Consider the following 15,307-nt stretch of genomic DNA (forward strand, 5'->3'; position numbering starts at 1 on the left):
ATCTGCACCTGGACTACACAAACACACACATGCACATGCAAACACAAAATCAGTGTTCCTTTTCTTGGCTAATATGATTTCCCCTTTTCTTTCCAGACATTGTTGAATACCATAGGTAGAGGTATCTTACTGGTTCAGCCAGACTATGGTCTCCCTTTGATTGCTGCAGCCTCTACAAGAAATGTATCTACCATTCAATGCCATTTTCAGATTCATCCCTCTCTCCCAAGAAATGACAACCACTGCAAAATCATGTAAAAAGCTAATGGTCTACCTGTGAAACAGTGTGGTGATTTTCTACTTGCATCTCAGCTGCTTAAACTTATAAAGAATGAATTCCTTCCCCACTAGCCTCCAGACAATTCAGAGATGCACCAACATACAGCTGTAGAAATCTTAACCACTCAGTTCATCTCCTCCAACCCCCCCCCCCCCCCCCCAAACTAGGCTTCAATGCACAGACAATGCTTTCTCAGTCCTTGGTCTCAAATTGCAGGAATCTCTTCCTACTTTTTTAAAAATCATTCCTCTTACCCCATTTTCCAGTCAGCACTAAAACCACATTACAAGACTGCAACTGCTCTCTCTGTCTCTTTCTGGTCATATAACTTAACCTCTTTGTCCCCTTTCCTCTACATAGCTTGCCCTGACTTTTTATTATGATTCTTTCATCATGCTAACACAGATATCCATTCGGTATATAATGCATGTATATATTGTTTTATTAGTCAGTCTGTATCTGAATATTCCTTTATATATATATATATATATATATATATATATATATATATATATATATATATATAATATGTGTATATATTGAATTTTTGATTCAATTTATATATAATGTCGTTTATCTGTTGTGTTTACTCCCAGGCTAAGCCTGAAATAGGTCCAGTGGGATCAGTGCTCTACCTCAGTTAACAATTTCAAAATAAAATAAATGAATAAATAAATAAATAAAATACTTTTTTAGGGAATATCATGAGTTGGCAGATTTTAAAAATCCTCTACAGAATACTTTGGCAGAAATGATGGAGAACAAATGGTATTAATAAAGAAGTGTTTCTTTTGAACTGGGATATAGGATGTGAATTACCTGGAAAAGCCATACTAAGTTTAATATTATTACCAAAAAAAAAGCAATTACTAGAAAATATAGATTGAAATCTAAACCATCCGCTAATGAAGTTTTGAAGATTGTAAAGGAAATTAAAAAATGGAGGTAGGATCTTTAGAATATTGGAGGAGCAAATTTAACAGAAATCAATGGGAAATGTGGGAAAAATATACAGTATAATGTTCAGGAGGAGGAGGAGTGAGGTTTAAGGGAAAGCAGGAATTGAGTAACTTGTGCAACATTGGAATGAAGCATTTTTTTTGTGCTCTTTGCACCCACTGTTTGTTGGTCATCAGTATTTTCCCAAACAATTGGAACAAGTATTCCTAATCACCTTGGCAAGAGATGACTGGGAAGGGCTGTCATTCTAATAGCAATCACTGGCAGTTTAAGGGTTTTCTAATTTGTCTCCCCATGGACAGTTGGCTAAGGAGTGGAAAGCAACCCTGCAATATGCTGACCACTATGGTTGCCCCTCAGTTTCACAAGGGATTTTCTGCAAGTAATCCCCATCCCCTTTCCTCAAGCAAAGGAAGCAACTTCCCTGGTCAAAGTGAATGAAAATTGCTAAAAAGGAAGGGAACGTGTTACATCATGATAATAATAATGAAAACTGCATACAGATTGTTCTGTTTTTTTATTAATGCTTCAGAATATGTGCAAACAAATATATATGAATGTACATCCACCTAGGGTGTGCCAAAAAGCAGGACGGGATCCAGTACAAGGCAACCTAGGCAGCATCCTAAGGCCAGATGCTGGCTGGGTCCCCATTCTTACCCACATCTCCCATTTCATTTATAATCACATCATCTCCCAGCCACTGATGTGCACCAGGAAGTGTCTCAGTTATTGGCCTAAATGTGGAGCCAGTGAGAGAGAGGCTTCTTGGAGCATGGTAGCTGTATAGAGCTGTGGCAGTATGTGCTTATTTCCTACAGCACTGGACGAGACAACACTATGCAATACTGGTAGGCCAGCTTTGTTACTACTTTTGGAATACAGGAACATCTTTGGTACTAGCTATGAAATATAAGAATGCAGCAGCCAAGGAATACAAGTCTGCAGCTATGGAAAGCAGGTGCATTACTTGAGACAGCTACATTATTGTATATGTTACCTTCTACCCATTTACCATGTGTATGGTGTGTTTCTCTCAATCTCTTTTTAACGCTCTTCTTTTATGCTTTTATGCAAACATCTGAATGTATGCACTCATACATAGAGCTGTAATTGGTCATGAGTGTGTGTAAATACTTCCTGCAACCCTGCTCAGTTATGGTGTAGTGGAAGGAATCAGTTCTTTGGGTACTATTTTTTGTTTTGTTGATAATGTGTGTATTATTTGTCTCTGAATAAACAAGACAGCATGAAGTCAACAAATTTAATGCTATGAATTTAGTTATAATTTAACTTGATTTCTTACACACACACACACACACACACACACACACACACACACACACACACACACACACACACACACTATTGTGAAATGCACTATGGTGGGATACAGCAGTTTGTCTGGTACTTAATGCAGATGAATTATTCTATTAACTGTTAATGAGCTACTTTTTATAGTGCAGGGTGAATTCCCTCAGCCTTCATCTGTCGACTTTGTGACTCTGACACAGTCAGTTTGCCAAACAGTGTTCCTAAAAAAGGGCAACTGCCAGTGTGCTGTCATAGGCTATTAGCAGATGCTACAGATTTGTCTTTTGGATTCCTGCACCCTTCACATAGTTGCTTATTAGAGCTTCCCTGTATGCTATTTGACTACAGAATCTCAGCACGTCTCTTGCAGTTGTATTGAAAATCCATCTGTCAACACATTAATGAGTTTCAAGGTAAGAGAGAGCTCGCTCGGATCATTGTAAAAGTAAAGAAAATAGTACACGCTGATAGCTTTGAACAATGTTTTTGGAAAATGAGGAGACATAGGTTCATAGGTTCATAGGTTTATACTAGGATATCTGCCCTAAGGCATTTATAAGCCTAGCCCAAATTTTTGTCTTATATGAAAAATACTGTGCCCATTAGTTTGTTGTGCCTCTGTCCAGCAGTGACACAGAGATGATTGATCTACCATCCACAGGTCTAGATTTCTCTTGAACAGAGTCAGCGAGGTGCTCTGCCTCACATGGACCGGGATTTTATTCCACAGCATAGATCTATCCCTCAGCATGTCCTGTTTATATCCGTTGGACATGCATGTCACCTCTGAGCAACTGAATAGAGCTGGAGTTTCTTCAATCTGGAGGAACTTTGGGGTCTCTCCAATTGCTGCAGATGTCGGGTGAGATACATATCATTGGTCTGATAAGTGAAGAGTACAGGGGAACAATGACCTCACTAGATCTGGATGTGAATCCTTCATGATCAGGTGGGCAATGTAGAAGGTCTTTCTAACCACAGGCCACTGTCAACCTGGGTCCCCAGGTCCCTGATAACCTCTTCTGTGCTTAGTGGATTGCCACCTATATGGTAGCGCCATGGCTCTGGCACCAGCTATCTGTTTCTGTGAGTCCCTCTGAAAGGATATCCGTTTGCAGTCGTCTGCAAACTTTGTCAAGTCCTCCCATGTTGGCCTGTTAGATGCCGCCAGCAACTCTAACCCTGTGGGTTCTGTCCTTAAGCCAGTTTGCAACCCATCTTGTGACATATGGGTTTACAGCTGGTAGGTCAAGGTAGGCTGTATGGACTGCCTTTCCCTCATCAATGGCCTTGGTGACTGTTTTGATCTTCCCTTGACAAAGCCAAACTGGGTCGGGTCCAATGTCTGCAAGTCCCTATATCTTTGTTTATGAGCTCCATTATGATCCTCTCCATAGCTTTGCAGACCAGACGTGACATGGGACCACAGTTGCGTCGCACTCCTTGGGGGCACGATCCTGTGGTAGGCTGAGATTAAACAGCTGCCTTATGTGCGGTTTAATTCCTTATCTTTTTCATTCATGTAGCACACAGCCGCACCATCCGTCCCATTGATGCAGTGTTTTAGCTTTATTTGAGATGTCCGGGAGGCTACACTCGGCTGGGATAGTTATCTCTCCTTTAGGGGACTGAACCTGTCTGCCAGTATGTTGGCAATGTCTGTGGGTTCAGTGATTTTTGTATCATTTGGACTAATTCTGAGCATATCTGGGAGTTTCCACCCAGGTTCCTAACATAGCTGAAAAAGGCCTTATGATTGTCCTTTGAATCCATGGCAATTTTTCTCTCAAAATTGGCCTTAGTTGATTTTATGAGTTTTTTACTAATAATGATCAGGGTTTGTTCTATCATGTAATAGCTTTCTCCTCTTATTGTAAAGTTTGTTAATGGCTGGGCTCCACCATGGCCAAGAAATGAGAAGCAGTATGGCTCTGCCTAAAAGAAGAGACATATTATAAAGAAGCAACACCCATCATTTTATTCTGGACAACAATTTAAAAAAATATTCATTTTCTAGAAAGCTATTTTGTTATTAACACATTTTGCTGCTCCCTGTACTGATCTGTCAGAACTACAGGCAAACTGAGTTTATCTCAACTAAGCCAAACCATTCTACTTTTGAAGTTTATTACTTAAAGAAACACCATGCAGCATTTTGTTCTGGATGAAAACATGTTTCACTGCTTCCATAAGCATTTTCAAAAGTGTTAATAAATAAGTGCCTCACCAGTATGTTCTTCATTTAAAAATATATATATTGCTGATTATAAAAACAAAAAACATTGGTTTATCAGGCACGTTCATTTGCTGGAAAAAAAATGAACCTTCTGGTAAATAATATAGTGAAAAAAGTATGACCATGGAAAAGAAAGAAAGACACAGCATTTTACTGAGGTCTGCTCAGAACTTTGTGATTTAACTGCTTTTTTCACTGGCAGTAAATGTTATGCCACTGTCTAACTACAACCCTCTCTATTTACTGCTGCAAGCTTTCAGTCCTAGGCAGGCTGTTTCACTTCTTCTTCTTACTTGTTCTTTCTGTTTTCAGACACAGTAAAACTGTGATAAAACTGCTAGAGTAATGGAAGTCATGACATCTTATGAAACACATGCCTTTGATGCTGAGGATAGCTGCCTGCTAAATTGACATCACTTAGTAACAGCTCACTGGAGATGTAACATTTTAGTCAGCATGTCTGAGCAGCAAACTAATAATTTTACTGGATGAATGTGTTTTTTGAAGGAGGCACAAGCAAGCCTGATTCTTATTTTGAAGTGACTCAGTGCACTGGCTTGTACATGATCAAGCCAGAACAAAAACATCCTCTCCAGATTCCTAGAGATGACACTAAAATGCCAAATCTGTAGGGTTGCCTAGGACTGTAATCATATAATCAAAAGTTCTGTTCACATGTACACAGTAAACTCTCTGTTAACCGGCACCCATGGGGATTGGTAGATGCCAGATAACTGTAGTTTCTGGTTGCTTGAAAGTTACTATTAAAAATAGGCCTGACTAATACTGTACTCTATACTATATGTTTGGTCTGACTTGTTCTTAGGTTGGGAGAGAGGGAATTTATTCCTATCTTCCTTTTTAAAACTCTAAAAACGTAAGGTATGCTTCTGCTGGGGGTGGGGGGGGGGGGTGGATACAGAAAGTGCAACACATAAAAATTATACTTCTATTTTTTTTTCTGGTTGCTTGAGAGTTCTGGTTGCTTGAGTTCTGGTTAGCTGAGAGTTTACTGTACTTTTGTCAGCAAATTGTTTGAGATATCATTATAACATCATGCTTTTTTAATGAAAAAGTTATATAAAATGTAACTATTGTGTATATGTCCTGGACAGTATTGTGTATATATCCTGGACATTAACAGAAATCCTTTGTGCTAAATGTTATTATTTTATCCCTTCCCTCACTACAGTAACACACAATAATATTCTACTGAATTTATGTTTGCTTCACGTAATCATTTATTCTGCCTTCTAAACTTGGGCCATTTTCACTTTTTATAGTTGTTTGAGCTTTTCTTCTTGGGTCCACTGCAAACAGAGTCAATCCAGCTGAAACAAAAGTGAACAAAAAAAAAATAGGCCTCTGTTTTTAATTTGCTGTGCTTCATATTTTAGGACATTCTGAGAAGGCTAAAACAGATTAATGAAGATTACAGTAACCCCATAACTAGTAATCTTGTATAACAGATGTTGTCTTTTAGTCTGTTTAGAAAGGCTACTTATCTCAAAAAACTAATTTCTAACAATGTGTTAGACTTTTGGGTTGGACGTTTGGGGTTGGGTGGGTGGCCTAATGGTTAAGGTATTTGCCTTACAAACACAAGGTGCAGGGTTTGAGTCCCACAAGGGATAATTGGCGCAGTTAGCTTAGTACTAAGCTATGAACCTATGAAGGAAAGCAATATTTTTTTCAAGAAAACTGAAAAAAGAATATTCCATTTAGGAAAGACGTTAACAGTTATTTTTCATGTTCAGTGCTAATGTTTCCCCGTGAACAGTTTAGTTTGACAATGTTTATGTTCGGCTTTCTTGTAGCAATGTTTTGTAGTATAGTAATGGGAGTGGAAAGCCTGCCTGCTTCCTGAGTGATTTGGATTTTTTCCTTAAGTCTATATGATACCATCTCAAGCTATGTTGTATTCCTCACAGAATCGGACACCATTAATGTTTCAACGTATGGAACCACCATCACCAACACAAGAGGGTATGCCTGGGCAAAACACCTTGCCTTCAATACAACCAGACCAAGGAATGGGCCAGTAAGTCTTCTTTTGGTGCATATCAGTATTGTTATCTGTTCTGTATTCACTTTAAATACTAGATGGAAATACTTGATTATGTTACAGTTAGGAGCATTAAGCACACTGACTTCTCAGGTTTTATGAAGGCTGTCATGTTTATGAACTATATTTTAACTGCATTTTCTGTGCTAATAAAATCCTTCCATGGAAGTCATAAGCATTACTTGATACATTTGCACATACAATTTCCCTTTCATCTTATATTGTGAACCTCTCAGGAAAGTCACAAACTTCATTATTCACAGTTTCCCCTCACATCTAATATTATAAACACCTCACTTTGTTATTAATGATCTGCGCTTGCCATGACAACATTGAAGACTAATGAAGCAACTAGTAAGGATAAAGTAATGAATGAAATGAGTGCTTTCACCAAACTTAGGATTGAGTCCTACAACCTTTACATATAAGCCAAATAACCCTGAAGAAGTCAGTACATCTCAGTATATATATCTTTTAGAATAGGTCCTGAGTCTAGCTGGATTTATAAGGTTCAGCATACAAAGGATTACTCCAGATAAAATCACTTTAGCTAGCAGATCTAGGAGACTCTGTCTCTCTGATACCCTCTGTGATGACCCTCCACTGGAACAGTAATTAAGGAGCCTCAATCCTCACTACTGGCACCAGTGGGGGGATGTTCACTGGGAAGATAACAAGTAGACGCACAGTATTTCCAGATGCAGCTCTCTGCATCAAGTGCAATTTCCCTTAAGAGCACACAAGACCACAGTTAGTATGGGGCTGGTTTCTCCCTCTTCCTCCAGATCCCCAATAAGACTCCCCACTGGCACAGCTATAGAGATGAGATCTCAGCTGACTGAGCAAGCCAAGACCTCCAGCACCCTCTCTGTCCAACCAGTGCTTCATGTCCATGCCCAAGTAGCTGACACATACACTCTGTGAGGTTTGATTTACACACACACACACACACACACACACACACACACACACACACACACACACACACACACACACACGCACACACCTAGGAAAGGCTGGCACAGGTTTACTAGCTATGCCCCCTTCTGCTCAGACTATAAGGTAGTTACCACTGCCACCTGTCACTCATTATCAGCTACTTTAAAGCCTTTGACAAAGAGTATCCAATCTTACTGTGTAATATTAATATTAATGCAAATAGTAGTTTGACCAAGAGCAAGGCTTTTAGGAGTGGCCCAGACAGTGTCACCAAATAAATACGCAAGTACTTTCAAAACTTAAATATCTCTACATAGATCAGCCACAATGAAAGGTTTAAATATATTTAATAAATAATAAATAATAAAAGAACAAGACAATACTAAATATATATTCACAGCGACATCAGAGTTCAAAATCACAGGAAATATTTAAAACAACATTGCAGGACAGTCTCCAAGAAATAAAGAAAAAGAATATCTAAACTAAGCTTTACTATGTCCCTGACTATATCTAAGAGAATTACTGTACCCTTGAAACTTATTTAATTAGAGCAAGGCAGATGTGGTGAATGGTTCTTATTGCTGTTGTCAGGTCCAAGACAAGATGCAGAATGCTCGGTCTCACTAAGAGACTTCTCAAAATAATATCTGAAGTATTACTGCTGGGATAACTTGCAGAATTACATCATTTCTGGTCATCTGACTTCTAGTGCTCATGCAAACCCCAATTGCTGGCAGCTGGCAGTATTTAGCATCTACCTGTAAAAATACCCAGACAAGGGCTTTTGCTCAGATCTCATAAAACAATTGCATTCCTTCATGCTTCCAAAGTAGCAATTAGTTCACCCCAAAGACAATACAGAACACTTCCTAGTACAGACTTTGTGTCTCTGGCTGCATTGAAGCATCTTTATGGCTTAGACTATAAAGTGATTTAATTTCAGATATTTTAATAAAGTTTGCTGGACTGAAGTTAACCCTCCAGTCTCCGCTGTTAAATCAGATACATTTAAACAGTTACAATAGTGCATGTACATTTCTTTTCTCTTCCAGTAGGGCACACTGTGGATAAATTTTAAACACAAGCACTATACAAATACCTTTTCAACAGAAACATCTGTACAAATAAGTTTGATATACACATGACATACAGTTCTAATACATTTGTAGCACACGCATCTTATATGACATACAGTTCTAATACATTTGTAACACCAGCCTCTTGTGTAAATTAGTTTGATATTCACAAATGACATATAATTATTTACAAAATTGCAGCTAGCTGTGCTGGCATTACCTCCTTTTGTCACACCCTCTCTGTGGGAGGAATAAAGACACTTTGTTGAAGTTTCCAGTAGTTTATTCAGTTAAGTAGGTAGATGGATGAGTGTTAGTATCTGAACTAATCCTTGGTATTCTGTTTCTTGTTAGTCCTGCCACTCTCTAGATCTCAGGCGGAATACCAGACTTTACTCGAGCCCTCTGGATTACTTCAGTTTTTTTATTTATAAGGTTACTATATGAGAGTACTGCTTGAGGTATCCTTTCCAGAATGCATACCTACTGCAGTGAATTATCAACTTTTCATGCTTAATATTTCATGATTTAGTAGTGCTACAGAGCAAGACTGGGTTTTGAAAACTGTGCTATCATCATTTATTTTTCTGATAAACATGCAAAAATAGGTTATGTGGTCATTTACAATCTGTGGCCAGGAGTGCTTCTCAAATATAGTAATATTTTTTGAAATGGGAAACTAACCTTCTATACAGTATGGATTATGCAGAGGTAATGACATATACCATTTAAATCTTCTCAAAGATTTAAAATTAGGTATTCTAAGGTGTACATTGCTAGACAGATGTTTAGTAAACTGCTTAGGCATAATCGGACCTTAAATATTAATTTTGAATATCGGAAGTGAGCTAATTTTGCCCCCCACCACATGAACATCTACCTCTGTTTTTGTCTGTCGCCCATTTGTTGCCTGTCCCCTTCCTCCACCAGCCATAACCTGTTAGGTAGAGTAACAGCTGAGGAGCTCATAGCTCCTGCCTAGAGGGGCAGAAGACTTTTTGAATACATGTTTTCCCCTTTCCATCTAATTTGGCATGTCCACTTATGCTAAGGCTATGCAGGGACATGTTTTCACATGGCTACATCCCTTGGCAAGGATGCATGGACACACATGTCCACTTATGCTAAGGCTATGCAGGGACATGTTTTCACATGGCTACATCCCTTGGCAAGGATGCATGGACACGCATGTCCACTTATGCTAAGGCTATGCAGGGACATGTTTTCACATGGCTACATCCCTTGGCAAGGATGCATGGACACGCATGTCCACTTATGCTAAGGCTATGCAGGGACATGTTTTCACATGGCTACATCCCTTGGCAAGGATGCATGGACACGCATGTCCACTTATGCTAAGGCTATGCAGGGACATGTTTTCACATGGCTACATCCCTTGGCAAGGATGCATGGACACGCATGTCCACTTATGCTAAGGCTATGCAGGGACATGTTTTCACATGGCTACATCCCTTGGCAAGGATGCATGGACACGCATGTCCACTTATGCTAAGGCTATGCAGGGACATGTTTTCACATGGCTACATCCCTTGGCAAGGATGCATGGACACACATGTCCACTTATGCTAAGGCTATGCAGGGACATGTTTTCACATGGCTACATCCCTTGGCAAGGATGCATGAACACTCAGTGCCAAGTAAGTCGTTTATGAACTGCAACATTTGATAGCCACAAGGTGTCACTCCTGCTGCAGGACTCTAACCAGCTCAACCTCCTCAAGAGAACAAGTGCTGGCTGTTTTACTCCCATCCCTGTATGTAAATGAAATATGAGTTGAACCCACATAGAAAACAGGAAGCCTGTGCAGCATGTAAAGATTAGGACCTCTTGTGCTGTGTGTCATGCCATTTGTTTATCTATTTACCTTTGCTGCCTTGAGTGAAGACTAGTCCCAAGAAGAACCACATCAGATTCTGGAGTACCTTGTTGCAGAATTCAGCAGCAACAGTACTTCTGCTTATTCAAATTGCTATGGCATTTGGTGAGATTTTTACAGAGTGCAGTAGTGATGGAAGTGTGACAGTAAGTCTGAAAAAAAATGCAAAGTAAAAAAATGGCAGGTGTGGTTGGGAAGGCCTTTTTTTCAGTAGCACTTGATAGGAAAAATGCAGAAGCCCAGGTTTTGATGCTAAGTGTGGCAGGTAGCATATACAGTGATCTGTCATGTAATCAGTCTTTTTATATTTTTTCCCAATAGCCCACAAGAAGGAGGTATGACAGAGAGTCAGTCTTGGGTCACTCAGCGTGCTCAGGAAATGTTTCAGAAAACAGGGACGTGGAGCCCTGAACGAGGACGTCCAGAAGACATCATCAACAACCATCCAGGTTCTCAGGTACTGCATTTATTATGCACCAATGTTATGCTAGGAAGCAGGATTTCTGTTATTAAGCTAACCATACAAAAATTAAATGTCAGCCACTTTACAGACACAGACAAACAGATGTTGTTCCCAGTCGTGGCTATATGAAAATATGTGCAAAATAACAGAACTGGTAGTAGTAAACAGATATTTGCTACAACACTAGTGAAAGTTCATGACCACTGCTAGCTTTGTCTTCAGCACTTATTACTGGTGAATGTAGCCAGAGTTGTCCAACCCCAATAAAAGCTAAATCTAAGCAATATGAAATAAGGAGGTGCCACTGCTGGGGAAAGTATTACCCTCAGTATTCATATACTGTGTATACTGAGCCATCCTAGCCATCATTTCTGCTTTTCCCATGATACATTGAAAATGACCTCTAGTGTGCTGAGTCATCTGTCATTTTCCACTGAAGTGTATCACTGTTGCCACCATTACTGAATACAAGTAGAGTGAATACTAACCAAGGCAATTCCTGCTGCTGTTTTCTGATTTTAATTATTAATATAGGATTGTGTATTCTTTTCCATCATTGTGCCTTTTTGTTACTGCTTTTTTCTAAGACTATATTAGCACTTGCATTTATGATACTTCGTATAAGCTGAAGTGATATACCAAATTTGTCAGTGCCCTGTGACAAGGTTAACCACCATATGATTACTGATTTTCTTGCTTAGCTTTAAATGATAACACGAATAGTTGTGGCATTTGGCTTGCTTTCTGTGCACCAAGGACTTGTGTTGACTGTTTCAAATGTGGGCTCCATTCTTCCCATATTCAGATATTAGCATGTCTTTTCCATCTTCGCTACTACCAATACCCATTAGGAGAAAAGTTTCAACTGGTCATAGCTTTGCAGAGTAAGGACATTTTGGCATGAGTTAGGGGGTAGTCAGCTTTTTCTCAGAAACTAGAAATGTTCCCATCATTATTAGCTGAAAGTGGGAATGTGTAGCAGGGCTCAGCATCTCAGTCACCTCTTCAGACTGAGACAGTGCCAGTGGAGCTTTTGGTGTGACTAAACATTACTGCATCTTTATTCTCTACTTGTAATTTTACATATCGGTGGAAGAATGGGATCAGATGTTGCCCTGGCAAAAGTCCTAGAATGGTTTACATAAACAGACTGGCTATTGGTAATAGGCAGGATCACAGTTAGTGTACCCAAACTAGAGCTAGCATTGTGCTGTTGCCCAGTTATACACCATCCCCATTAGCTTGGGCATCTAAACCAATCCCTCTTGAACTCTCTAGTTATGTCCTATTCTATAAATCCTGCAAGTAATGTCCTCATTGGTATTACAATGCTTTAAACTGTATGAAAAACTTCCTCCAGTCATTCAGTTGTGCACCTTCCACCCCTTCCATCTTCACACGGTCTTCCTCTTCTCCTGTTTGCTTTACCTTTCTCAGTTATGCACTTCCAAATCTTGCTGTTCTGTCTGTCCTGCCCCCAGGCTAAAAAGACCAATGACATTCAACATATGGTACAAGTCTAGTCCTTAACATAGTGGGCGCATATCCTAATCATCTGTAGATATATGCTGTACAGTTAATGACTTTTGCACTGTATTTCTTACAAGCAGTAATTAATAATGCCACCTCTGTTAGTATTATGTTTGTATTCTTTATCCTTAGATATATACTATGTATATAATTTGAGTTACACTTTATTTTCTTTCCTGGACTGAACCTGAAATAGATCCAAATGAATCAGTGCTCTACACCAATATCTGTCTAATTATATATCTGTCTATCGATCTATAGATGTGTATGAGTGTGTGTATACTTGTGTGTGTTTGCGTTTAATTAAAAAAAGAACAAGATTATGCACTTTGGTGGAGGAAATCCCCTAAGAATATACATATTAGAATGGATGGATTTAAAGAAGAGAGGTAAGGGAGAACAACAGCAAATCATGTCCACCCTTAAAGTAAATCATACAGCACATTGTAAAAGTGCAGCAGCTGATACTGAAGTGCTAGGATGCCTTTCTAAAGGAATGGCCTTTACAGACGCTGTGTCATCCATCCATCGTGCACAACACAAGCAAGACTACATTTAGAATAGTGAATTCAGTTCTGCAGCTATGCATAGAAAGCAACGTTAGATTAGTCACATGTAATGCAAGGTTAAGAACATATTGAGGGGAGTAGAGAGGGCTGAATCATTATGAAAAAAAACATAAGAATGCTACATATGTAGACACAGGAAAGGAGGAAGGAGAGGTCATGTGGATGAATTGCTAGCGTCAAGTGGGAGGGGCAGCATTGTTCTTCATTATGTCACTCAGTTCTTGACCTTTATATTAGTAGACTATGGATTCCCCTGGTATAAAAAAGGGAGATCTACCTGTCCCACTTAAATCATAATTGCTTAAAATCATGTTAAACAAGAGATTGCCTGTCATACTCTGTCAGCAAAGACGTAAGTCACTGTGTTGGCATTTGTGCTATTAATCAGAGAGACTATCTTTAGGAAGAAGCAGTGTTACTAGTAGTGATGGGTTCTGTTAGAGCAGTATGAAAAATGTTTCATTCGGGAATGTGACCATTTATTTATTCTTTATTATGAGTGCACTGGACAGGAAGTGACCATTTTCAACCACGGACTTGTTACAACAACAAAAACGGGACTAAAAAATGATTAGAGGCAAAACAGAATAAAGAAAGATCACAGAGTTAGATACAGAGTTATAATGCAAATTTTCTGAAACAGTTATGGTACAACAAATACCTCACAAAACATTTATACTTTTCAAGTGTGTGCCAAAGTCCATCCCACATGATGCTACATATCCTGATATTCTGATATCAAACTAGCAGTTGAGTATAATTTAAGTTACAAGACTAAGTCTTAATCAGAGCCCAACATTTTGACAAATCATTGTCAACAACATTGGTTTCTCCATGACTTAATTAGCCAGGACTGCTGTCTGTGCTAGAGACAAAGAGTGAAAAACATCATTTTGGAAAGAACATGGAATGACCTACAGCTGATGCTTGATGGTTTTAGTGGTGGTTGTGAATCATCATAAAGACTTGATAAAATTATAGTTATCCCAAGATGTCAGTATTGGATACCATAAGCTTGCCATGACAGTAGTCCGGTGTTTGTCTTTTGGTCAAAACCTATCTTGCAGAGCTTGGTCCTGTATTTATTTCTATGGGATAACTGTGAAATAGAATCCCTGAAGTCACATCACAGTTGAGAAGATTTTTCTTACTCCCCAAGGTACAGGAACAAGTGCTCCATCAGCAACATTCATTGTACCCTCTTCTCCAGTGCAACCATTGTCTGATAGCTCTGGCAGAACATGTGTTTTTCAAAGGTAAAATGACTGAAGTCATGAGACTTAAGCCTGTTGCTGCCATCAGTGAAGAAAGAATTTTCTAGAGCTGTTTGACTTTGTCGATCTATGCAAGATCCTCACATAGATAAAAAAGTCTTACTGCAAGCCCTACTATCCCATCCATAATTATTGTATCAGTTCTTTGTTCTTTCTAATAAAAAACAACAAACAGGGATGTTAAAGAAGAATGCTCCATACTAGACTCAATCCCAAAGGTTTATTGTAAGCGCTTTCATTCACACAGATATAATGAACTTCTTCAGACAAACTTAATTCCACAACAAACACTTTTAATACTACTCTCCATTAAATGACATCACCCACTTATGGTTTGAATGGTATTTCTTTAAGTGGGTGGTGTGTATGTGATGTAATTTAATGGAGAGTAGTATTAAAAATGTTTGTTGAGGAATTAAGTTTGTCTGAAGAAGTTCATTATATCTGTGTGAATGAAAGCGCTTACAATAAACCTTTGGGATTGAGTCTAGTGCGCAGCGTTCTTCTTTAACATCCCTGTTTGTTATTTTTTATTGCTTTCTTCTTTCTACTAATACCACAGTTCTATAATATATCCTAACCAGAAAGTTTACACTATATTTTTCTCTCACATATTACAAAAAGTCTAATAACTAACAAGAACCTAATGTTTGCCTCTACAGTCGTACACACTTTGCATACAACTGATTTTCTTACATGA

At 38.8% G+C, this 15,307-nt stretch overlaps 1 protein-coding gene across 1 annotated transcript in view; it reads left to right on the forward strand.

The window, feature by feature from the left end:
• LOC122810833 (voltage-dependent P/Q-type calcium channel subunit alpha-1A-like) overlaps positions 1-15,307 on the forward strand; it is an 874,328-nt gene that overhangs the window by 498,921 nt on the left and 360,100 nt on the right. Inside the window, exons 5-6 of the mRNA XM_044082387.1 lie at positions 6,722-6,831; positions 11,093-11,228. Coding sequence (XP_043938322.1) covers positions 6,722-6,831; positions 11,093-11,228 — 246 coding nt within the window. The remainder of the gene's footprint in view (positions 1-6,721; positions 6,832-11,092; positions 11,229-15,307) is intronic.

The sequence above is a fragment of the Protopterus annectens genome, chromosome 9.part0 (genome assembly GCF_019279795.1).
Source record: "Protopterus annectens isolate FY-2018-M chromosome 9.part0, PAN1.0, whole genome shotgun sequence".
Lineage (NCBI taxonomy): Eukaryota > Metazoa > Chordata > Ceratodontiformes > Protopteridae > Protopterus > Protopterus annectens.